Genomic DNA, 11090 nt, shown 5'->3' on the forward strand with positions numbered 1-11090 from the left:
TAAATTTGAAAGGTGGAGGAGAAGTTGAATGACGTTTGGTTTTCAGTTAAAATCTCCTACTTTGGTGGAGCTGTCGGCAGCCGGCCGTCAACACTACAGTCGGCGTTTTGCGTTTTTAAAGATCGGTTCCATAATGTTTCTTTCTTCTATTTATATATTATGCTGTTTAATTGCAAATTATTATTATTATTATAATAAATTGACATCAGTTTAAGTTTCTTTTATGATGTGCTGTTTGATTCCCATTTATAAATTTGATGCACATCCATTATTGTTGAACTAAAGAAATAAAAATAGAGTCCCTTTATCGTTTTAAATCTTTATCCATCAGATGTTAAGTAATCACCAAAAGTTATTTTGATATTCAAAATTCATAACTGAAACTACAATATTGGTTAAACTATTACAAGTTTAGGATAGGGTTGTTTTTAACTATACAAAAATAAATCAAAATATTTATAAAATATTCTAAAATTTTAGAACTATCAATGATAGACATTAATAGAAGCTGATAGACTTCTATCAATGATATTGATAGACACTGATAGAAGTCTATTAGTGTCTATCAACGTCTATTATTGATAGTTCTAAAATCTTGTTATATCTTGTAAATATTTTCAATAGTTTTACCATTTGAAATAATTTTCCTTTAGGATATTTGATTAACAATTCAGATTCTGTTTTATGTCATTATTAGTTTATTTATTTGACCAACTACCTGAATTTTATTTTTGATATCTTTATTGAAAACAGTACAAATTTAAAAACAACGTTTCTATGTTTTTATTGTATCCCAATTTTGAATTTGAATTTTAAAATACAAAATTATATTACATAAAGATAAAAACATTTAGAATTATAATATGTCATGTTATAAACTTAATTCATTTTTTGAAAATTAAAATATGTATTATATAATGTATATAATAATATGAAATAATAATTATACAACTCTTTCAAACATAAAACATGTTCAAATATAAATTAATTTATTATCAATTAATATTTAGTAGGTAACTACAACTATTTTTATGATTTATAAATATAGTATCAAAGACATTTTAAATAATTATTTAAATTATAATTTAATTTCTGAATCTACTACCAAATACATATTTGAAAACATGAAATACAACTATTTTTTCATTGGATTCCTTGTTTTTAAATTTCCTACCAAATAGACCCTTAGTCAATTAGTCTCGTAAATAGGTAAAACTATCTAATAAGTCTCTGAATTTACAATTTTGTGTATGATAGGTCTTTGGACTCTCAATTTGTATGTAATAGTTCTTTGCCAAATTCATAACTTTTTTTTTAAAAAAATTAAAATTCAATTGATCTATTAGATATAAAATTTAAATTTTATGTCTAAAAAAAAATCTTAAAATTTCAATTTTGTGTCTAACACGTGAGAAATCAAAACTACCAGGTAACTCTTGAAAGAAGATTTGCCAAAGAAACTAGCTTGGGTTGTGGATCCTAACTGAGATTAGCTACTCTCTATTTTCAAAATCCACCCAGTAGCTTATAAAGAGCCAAGAAAGAATGGAAAATGAGTGGAAAAAAACCAACCTGGAATTGATTGCTTTACTCTCAGTACAATCCATTCCCAACTCTGTGAATTCTCAAATTAACTTCACGCTAAACTAGATATCTATCAAGATGAATTCATCAACCATCCATGTGTGTGAATAGATTTCACATATTATCGACTTTACGAATCCAGTCCTCGTTCCGCCATCATTAATTTCACTCTCTTCTCGTCTTCCGATCTCCCGGCATTGCCATAAATCTTCATCAAAAGCTCAAAATTCAGCTCATTATCTGGCTCCAATTCAAAGAGTCTTTCAGCAGCAATCTCGGCGATATCTACATTGCTGTGGAGATAACATGCATACAACAGCGCCCCCCATACAGTCGGACCTGCCTCAATCTCCATCGCTTTCGTTATGATTCTATAAGCTTCTTCAATCAGCCCTGCTCTCCCATAAAGATTCACCATACAAGCATAATGTTCTGTGGTTGGTCTTATTCTATACTTCCCCTTCATCAAAGAATACAACTTTCCCCCTTCCTTCACTAGGCCCAGATAGGCACAAGTTGATAACAATGACACAAATGTTACAGAGTCTGGCAAAACACCAAGGCTTTCCATCACTTCAAAATATGTCAAAGCTTCTGGGGAATTGAAATGAGCCGAGATTATGGAGTTCCATGAGACACTGTCTTTTTGAGGCATCTGCTGGAACAGCCATTTTGCTCTGTTAATCTTACCACAGTTGGCGTACATGACAATCAAGGAGTTAGCAATGGACAAATTCCATTCAACTCCATGTCGGATCACCCATCCGTGGATGTGTAATCTGAATTTCAATGATGAAATGTTAGAAAGAATGGTGGACAAAGCAACTGAATCCGGCTCGTAACCTTCTTGAATCATTTGATCAAAGATGTCCAATGCCTCACAGAGAAGCCCATGGCGTGTGTAACCAGTGAGCATTGAGTTCCAAGAAACTGTATCCTTACAGACAATCTGATCAAAAACTTTTCTAGCCCTTACAATGCTACCACATTTGGAATACATGTCAACTAAAGCATTGAGGACAAAGACATCTCCAGCAAAGCCTGAACGAATGACATGCCGGTGTACTGCCTCTCCAATTTGAAGCGACGCAATGCCACCACAGGCCTTGAGCACACGAGGAAAAGTGAAATGGTCAGGTTCAACACCTTCTTCCTCCATTTGAAAGTAAAGCGCCAGAGCATCTTCATAAAGACCAAGTTCAGCATATCCAGAAATAAGAGAATTCCAAGCAAATGCAGAGACATTACGTTTAGTCATTTCATCAAACACCTGGTGTGCAATTTCCATGTACCCAAAAGAAGCATACAGACGAAGAAGCTTAGAAGAAACACCCACATTTCTCCGTAAAAGATTGGTGGGTATTAAGCGATGAATCCGAATACCATGGTGGATGGATCGTAACTGGTAGCAAACTTCCAAAAGGGAAGAGAAAATCTCAGGATCAAAGAGGAGGCCATTGTCGACGGAAGTTTCAAGGTCAGTGAGAAGAGCATCAAGGGCTTGAATTTTGGTTTGGAAGAAGGGTTTGGGGTGGATTAAGAGAGGGGTTGATGAGGATTTAGGGAAGGGGAGATCGGTGTTCTCTTGGGCTTTGCTTATGCGAAGAAGTTTTTGGTGAAGAAGTTTCTTTCTCTCTTTCTTGGATTTCTTGGGTTTAGAAGAACAGAAGAGAAGAAGCGAAGTTGAGGGTGAAATTGACAGTTGCAATGAAATCAGCATTGGGCAAACAAACAGTTGAAGAAGAAGAGGCAAAATGGCGGTTCCCAAGCGCTCATTTGGGGTTTGGTTTCATACGTTCTCTCAGGCCACAACCTATCGTAATTTTTATGCCAACAAAATTGGGTTCAATTAGTTTTTGAAAAATACTTGGGAGCCCAAGTTTCATCTCTCCACCCAATTATTCAATCGCAAATTATTACTTTTTAATATAATTTTTCCTTTAGTGACCTAACTAGTACTCATAAATTTTCAATTTTTTAATATTAATCTTTAAGAATTATTTAGAGATATACTCTCAATCAAAAAGTAAAGATTTGAGTCCTCGAATACATGTAAAATCATACCTACAATACTCAATTGTCGGTTTGGAAAAAAAAAATTGAAAAAAATATATTAAATGGTTTCATTACTTAAAAGATAGATTAATTACAAATTTAACTCAATCAGTTGGAGGGGAAAAACCCATTTCTTGAAATCAAAAAGACAAATTTTGAAAAGTTTTCATCACTTTTCATACCAATATCTCTTAAATGATAGTTTAAACTTTAAACTATAAATTTAACCCTTAAATTTTGAGATTTATGTCTATGAACTGTGTAAAATTTTTGAATGATTCATAGAATTACGAATTTAATCCCTATAGTGTGGTGTCTATTTGATCTATGAACTTTAAAAATTATAATTTTAACTCGAATTTACAATTTTTTATTAATTTATAAATCTAGTTGACGCAATTGAAAATTAAAGATTAAATGAAATAAAGTGGGAAGATTCAAACAAGATATGCTTCAATTAGTTGAACTAGGCTCTCATTTGCCACTTCTAGTGAGTGATTCTTTCTATTCCTTTCCCTCACTTCTAATGAACAACTCACTCAGCATCCTTCACCTTTTAGCTCATATTCTTGCCAGTAATTCCACTAATTTTATCAATTTTTCGACGACGTGTTCATTCCTAAACATATTTATTAGTTGTGTGTGTAGAATTCCCTCCATCTGAAGTTGGGGAACATATGCCACCTGCTGAGATCAAGAATATGTAGCAAACAGGTTTTTCTTTGTTTTCTTAAGAAAGAAAAAATAAAAGAAAAGAGTAATGAGATAACTTTTTGGACCCTATAAATAGAAGAAATTCCCAATGCTGTACTTGATGTGTTCAGTTATATTACATTCTTGAAGAAAATTAGTAATCAGGAAATGAACTCACAGTGATCTTCAACTGAAATGAAGAGTACTCCAAGCACAAACCAAGATCATGCTCCACGTTATCCATGACATAAGGCGATTATAATCAACACTTTTCATGCTCTTACCTGCTGCTGAACAAAATTAATGGCTTACAAGTGATTAAACAACATTTGGGAGCTGATCAACAACTGATTACAGCACTTGGTCGATATCATAACTGAAAGCACGGATTATAGGAGCAAATTGGATTCTATAAGGTTCGAGTTTAAAAGGTTTTTACTGCTAAAACATGCACGCCAATCATATACAAAAATACTTGTGTGGAAAACAGAAGAACTGAAAAGTGGAAACAGAAACCAAATACCTCAAAATTGAATGATGCAAAAACTGGATAAACTTGTTTGTATATTTCATCCACTGTTCCAACTGCATTTATCTGCAACATTTTTCCGGTTAAATTTGTATACGATAAGCCCAAACAACAAGTTTGCACAAGAAGGAAATAATAAATTAAAAACGTGGTCACGGCAAGTGAAAGATAGCATCCATTTAATAGCAGCAAGGCTCCAACACTAGAAGGATTTGAGTTCAAAACTCAACCAAAAATACCTTGTAAAGCTTTCCCTTCTCCAGATAATGTTCGACTACAGGAAGATTTAATGCAGCAAAAACTTTCAGCCTTTTCTTGATTGTGTCAATGTTGTCATCAACTCTTCCCTGCAAAATATGTCATTTTGAGATACTAATCATGATAACAATTTGGATGCAGGAAAGATCGACTACATGTCAGCTACCTGATTACGATTGAGCACCCGCTTCACCATCTCATCTTCTGGGCAGTCAAAGAAGAGTACAATGTCTGGTTCTGCCCCGATCTGCATCATGAATGACAGAATTGTATTATACACCAAGCAGGTATCTGAAGCATATATGTTAAATTGAAAAAATGTGGAATCTGAGATTTTCTCTCGTTGACCTCAGTGTTGATTTGTTTCACATAGTTCTTAAAGGAAAAACATTTTCACTACAGGAAATAAAGAACTTGATGGAAAGAGTATAGAAGAAACTCACAATTTGTTCAAATGCTATCCGGTTTTCCTCACTCCGTGGAAACCCATCAATGAGAAACTTATAATTGTCACTGGATTCCATTTCCTTTTGAATAAGTCTGATAGTCAATTCTGAAGGAACTATTTTTCCTTCCTTAATAGTGTTGAGAATCATGGTGCTGAAAATGGAAATTCGCAATCAACAGACATCATCAGATGCTAGAAAAATATGAACATTTTCTCGATGAGGCAAACAAAGCATAATTACCCATCTGCACTGTTAGAAGCTATCTCCCTCCTTAATAAATCTCCAGCACTCAAATGTGTAAATCCAAAGTTCTCAACTATCTTCACACATTGTGTACCTTTACCACTTCCAGGACCACCTGAAAACATTGCCACTTTTAGGATATGCAGGCCTTATATGTGCCATCTAGGTCATATCATTGAAAATTAATATTTTCTTCAGTCTTTTCTGTTAAAAATTAATGCAAACCAAGTAAATTAGTCCTTTTCTTTACATTAATGTTAGTGGCTTTTAATTAGGATAGTGGCTCCTAATTAGTTAGAATGTGGTGTGGTCTAATGGCTTAGTGGGAAATCTTAAGGTTAGTAGTATAGTGGTTAGCTTTTTATTTACCTATAAATACTTGTTATGTTTCCATTTCACTGCATAAAACAAAATTGAAGCACTTGGTCATTCATGTAATTTCCCCTAATTTCCATTCTTCGTTCTCTTCATTTTGTTGTTTTCGTTACTTACTAAAACCATTTATTCAAGCAAATCCATGAGAGCTGAAGATAGAGAAGGTGAACAATTATGGAACCTCGATGGATTATTATTGCATTACTTTACGACACTAGTTTTTTATATTCACATACATCTTACCTGACATCCCATTTTGTTTAATGAGTACTATAGGCATAAAAATTTGACATTTACGGTATCCTGGAATATTTTATCTATTTCAACTAATATAATAGGAAAATATTCTCTTATTAGCAGGTGTTCAGTAATGTGTACTAAATTTATCAGCAACTACTAATCATTCTCTTGAATATTCAGAAATGTAACTTCTTCAAACTATTAGCTATTATAAATTATGGGTTTTTATTTTTTAAATGTTTATTTACATCATACAAAAATTTATTAACCTCTCAAAAAAATCGATAGTTCCACCAATAGTTATATAAAATTTTTAACTAACAACTTGCGTAATAACAGATGGTCTAAACTATACTTTCTTTTTTCCTTTTTTTTTTTTTTTTTTGGTGTGTCATTATTCCAACTAGGAGCTGCGATGACAATGAATTAAACAACTCTTAAAGACACTTATTACACCCCTATTTCTTTCAGCTTTTCATCCAGCTTCCTACAAAGATAAAGATCAATATACCTAATTGGAATATTGAACAATCCCCACTGGGAAACAAACATGGAGGTTTACGTTTGAAATTGACTAAGCAAGGATCACATGTCATTAATAGAGCCATGACACTTTACTTTTAGATACTTCGAGCCATAAACCTTTCAGGAAAATAACTTCAAAACAGATAAACTTGTGTTCTCCCTTGCCTTCTTAGTCACCTTCTAGATTATGAAAAACTATATATATATTGACCACAAATATAAATACAGCTTCCTTCATTGTCACCAAAAATGGAAAAGAGGAAAAAGCAGTGAACGTTACCTAATACAAAAGTTATGAATGGTGTTTTATCACTTTGAAAGGTACCTTTTTCCTGCACTCAAATTAAAAACAATCTAAAACTTTGCTCCAAATGTATTAGACAGAATGACATAAATAAACACAGACGTGCATTTAAATCTTGCATGTGGGAGCAGATGCTTCAACGTGTGACCATTAATTTTCAGTTCTTCACAGCATAAGATGAAAAAAATTTGCTGGCACACAGGTCCACTTGATAAAGAGAGAAACTGTAACATGATATGACGATTTCGGAGACAATAGTGAGGGGCAAAGCAAATTCATATTGCACCTAGCTTTTTACTGATCTCAGGACTCAGGACTCAAGTAGATGACAGGTTTGAATGTTCATTTCCACAGAAAGTGAAACTACAGAACTTCAGGTGCATGCTTTACAGTTGATACAAAATTAAAGCAAACATAAAGAAACTACAAATAATCTGAGCAGTTAAACATCTACAAAGTTAAGTTAACTAGGAGATACAAAATGCATATATTACCTTTCTGGGTATTTCAGTGGTAAATGCTTCCCAAAACTTGAATTTACAAACATCCTGCATTGGTAACAGCAATAAAAGAGGTGAAACTGGTTATAAAATTTGAGAGACGAAAAATGAGCACATTTTTTATATGGGGCAAATTAACAGCACAAGTTGCAGTTTGATGTATTTCATGAAACTAGAGAAATGGAGTATGGTGAACGATAGAATTCTAAGAATTCATAAACTTCCAAAAATATAGAGGAAACGAAGAATATGACAAAGGTGTCAAGGTTGCTAATACCCTGCTTGTGCCCAAGTCAGACGAGCTTCATTCCAGCATATGGTATCAAAAGATTTCATGGACATGACTTCCAATGCGTCGTCCACACCTTCTCTAAAAATTTCCCAATTTATCTATATTAGCATTTTACTAACTAATCAATCTCAACCCACTCATTTATAATCTGCTAAGTTCTCGACTGAGCAACGTCAAATCCTGCACAGACATGGCCTGCAATAGTTTGTGCAACCAGACTCCTCACATGAATATCCATTCTCCTGTTATTGCTGAGATCCATCTCGTATATACTTAATCGAGCTTTCTACATGCCAAAAAAATTCTGGCCCACAAAGCAAATATGATCTTGGAGAAGCCAATATTGTTTAAGCTTTAACTCAACAGTCAACATATAGGGAAATATTTTCATCCAATACATAATCAAGAAAATATAAGCTTGTCTCTTTCCGGTTCTCTATTGCGAGAGGTTCTTCCAGCCAACAAAATTGATGTTACGAAAGAATGAGTGAATATGCAATCCACACCAACCAAAAGCAACGAAGGTTACAAGAAAGACTTCCCAGTTCGCTAAGATAGAAAGTGAATTATGTCAAACGCTTTTAACTCGAAAGAAGAATGCGTATGGCTGTAAGAACTACCCATTTTCAGCGTACAGAGGAGGCATTATTCTTCAAATCAAAACCCAAATACGTGAATGAAATAAGTTGTTCTCGGAAGAAAGTGAAGAGGGGTTGGAACATTTCTAGCCTCTCAAAGTACATGTTCATAAACGTAAATAGCAATCAACGAATTGACAACAGCCGCCCATTACTAGCTGACTCGAGAGATCAGAGTAGATGTAAATACCTTATTGTTGACAATGGACTTATGGGCAAACGTGAAATGAGAAACTGAAGCCACTCGTCTCCACATCTTCTGATATCTGGGTGTCTTCCAGAAGTTGTATTCCAGTTGACGTGATTCTGATTGTTCATGGGATTCAATTTGTCAAATGAGACATTTCGTCGAACACCTACGGTGCGTTGTTGAAAACCGATGGTGCCCACGTAGCTGCTGCAACCTGCTGTCAATGTCTCCTTGGGAGGTTGATCATAAATGAAGCTGACAGGGACTCCATGAAAGAGACATAGAGTGGGATCCACGTTGAGATCTCGCGGAAGGGACGGATCAGCTTCAGGAGGACTTAGATTTTGGGAATGGGATTAGGTTATTTTCCATTTCCTCGCAGTACGATTTTGGGTAACATTTTCGTTTTAATCATACTTCCAATAAAAGGAATTGGATAGATATAAATTGCTAAAAACTCTAAAGTTCGTTTTGAAATAAATATTAACCTTTTTTCATTTTAAAAAATGGAACTATTTTTGGTTATGACATACCAAATAGGGGCGAGATGAAATAAAGTGGCAAAGAGGGTTGATTATATGCTCATTCTACTCGCAATTATTCTATTAACATTATTTCGGTCCATTTTTTCTAAAAAAAACATTATTGTACTCCAAAAAAAAAATTATTTTACTCACCTTTAGCGATGTCATTTCTCACATCGAGTCATCAAATTTTGTCCAATAAATATGCAATGTCTCTATTTTATAGTTAGGATCTGTGCAATAATGTTTAAGCATTGCATTTATTGCCATCGCGAGCAAACCATAACTCAATTGCTATATATGCATGTCAGTATTTTTAAATTTTTAAATTTTTTTAAAAAATGGCATTATGACGGTTTGAGATTTCCGCATCATCTATATGCACGAAATAAGTCTAAAAACAAAATTTTCATAAAATTTGACTAAATTTAAAAGAATAAAATAAATCTTTATTATCAAACCTATTAAAAGGACATAAAATCTCTGTTCGGGATACCCCTAACTTTAATTAAAAGTAAATTAAAAAAACAAATGAAATATTCAAATAATTTAAAGGTGTAATCACAGAGCTAAAATTTGCAAACATAAGAAAAACATATGTGGAAGCATTGTTAAGTCCTAAGGCCTGGTCACAGATTCCTTTACCTAAAAAAATATAGAGAAAATTGTGAGTATAAAAATACTTAGTAAGTAATCCACTACTGAGCTCACTAGGTGAACATGTTAGCCTTTCTATCGAGACAAAAGTGCATATCCTAAACATAGGCATAGGCATTAAAGGACTGTGAGGTCAATAGCGAAAGCGGGAGCGGTCCCAATTTTCAAATCTCACAAAGAATTAAAAATAGAGAAACAAAAATTATAAAATTTACAGGAAATTACAACATGCTTTTAGAGATTAAACAGAAAGATTAAGGGAAATTAAAGTTGGGAATTACTTACCCTTGAAGAACCAATTCTTCACGAATTTCCTCCCAATTGGTCATAAACTCTTCATACAAAAGGAAAAATTAAAAGGATATTGTCCTTTTAGAAACTATTTAGGAAAATATTGTTGTTGTTATTATTTTTTTAAAATAAGTCGAGGGTTGAAGATTCGACCTAGATAGGTTGAATTTTGAATCCTCAACTTTCCCTTTTCGCTTTACATTTGCACGTCGAACTTTGAACCATCGACCTTGCCCTAACATTATTATTGAGTCTGTTTAATTATCATTCCGGAGACCTTCCTCATAATTATTTGATGTGGAGAGAACGAAAGACCTTCTTCATTCTGAAGACTTTTCTCATTCCGGAGACCTTCCTCATAACACTCATAATTATTTGATGTGTTAAAAATAATTTTGTATTGGGAGAGAACGAAAGAGGGAAGAGTAAGAGAGAGAGCGAGATTTTGAAAGAGAGCGAGAGTTTGAGAGCGAGATATCCGTACAAATTTTCTTTTTTTAATTATTACACATTCCACATTCTTCTTTCTTTCTTTCTTTCTTTCTTTCTTTCTTTCTTTCTTTTTTAATTTTCCATTTTATAAAAATAATTTCTAAAAATATTTTTTTATTATTTATAATTTTTAAAAAAAAAAGAAAAAAAAAAACTCCATCAAAATCTTGGTACCAAATGTACAAAAGGAATCCAAAATCATTATTGTAAAATCTTTTAAACTATTGACCTCACTACTGTGATTAAAATTT

General features: G+C 33.2%; 2 protein-coding genes across 5 annotated transcripts; both read right to left on the reverse strand.

Moving 5' to 3' along the window:
* Positions 1–1559: 1559 nt before the first annotated feature.
* Positions 1560–3333, reverse strand: LOC120088373 (pentatricopeptide repeat-containing protein At4g25270, chloroplastic). Its single transcript, XM_039045614.1, has one exon. It carries the CDS (start codon positions 3302–3304, stop codon positions 1715–1717), a length of 1590 nt encoding a protein of 529 aa, XP_038901542.1. The 5' UTR covers positions 3305–3333; the 3' UTR covers positions 1560–1714.
* A 1067-nt stretch (positions 3334–4400) lies between these two features.
* LOC120088381 (UMP-CMP kinase) lies at positions 4401–9589 on the reverse strand. Of its 4 annotated transcripts, none has more exons than XM_039045652.1 (9): positions 8876–9589; positions 7750–7803; positions 7277–7283; positions 5809–5926; positions 5563–5719; positions 5286–5366; positions 5101–5208; positions 4856–4927; positions 4401–4622 (listed from the first exon to the last, which is right to left on the reverse strand). In XM_039045652.1, exons 1-9 carry the CDS (start codon positions 8939–8941, stop codon positions 4605–4607), a joined length of 681 nt encoding a protein of 226 aa, XP_038901580.1. In that variant the 5' UTR covers positions 8942–9589; the 3' UTR covers positions 4401–4604. The 4 variants fall into 4 exon arrangements, with proteins under 4 accessions (XP_038901580.1, XP_038901553.1, XP_038901571.1 ...); XM_039045625.1 differs by having other exon boundaries at positions 7232–7283; positions 8876–9585; XM_039045643.1 differs by having other exon boundaries at positions 4401–4708; positions 7232–7283; positions 8876–9585.
* Between the last annotated feature and the right edge of the window lie 1501 nt (positions 9590–11090).

This window comes from Benincasa hispida, chromosome 1 (assembly GCF_009727055.1).
Source record: "Benincasa hispida cultivar B227 chromosome 1, ASM972705v1, whole genome shotgun sequence".
In the NCBI taxonomy this organism is placed as follows: domain Eukaryota; kingdom Viridiplantae; phylum Streptophyta; class Magnoliopsida; order Cucurbitales; family Cucurbitaceae; genus Benincasa; species Benincasa hispida.

Coding starts and splice junctions, on each gene's coding strand:
- LOC120088373 (XM_039045614.1), bottom strand. CDS start 3,304: ATGCTGATTTCATTGCAACTGTCAATTTCACCCTCAACTTCGCTTCTT.
- LOC120088381 (XM_039045625.1), bottom strand. CDS start 8,941: ATGTGGAGACGAGTGGCTTCAGTTTCTCATTTCACGTTTGCCCATAAG. Junction 5,209..5,285: donor GGGTGCTCAATCGTAATCAG/GTAGCTGACATG, acceptor CATATTTTGCAG/GGAAGAGTTGATGACAACAT. Junction 4,928..5,100: donor AGAAGGGAAAGCTTTACAAG/GTATTTTTGGTT, acceptor AAAATGTTGCAG/ATAAATGCAGTTGGAACAGT.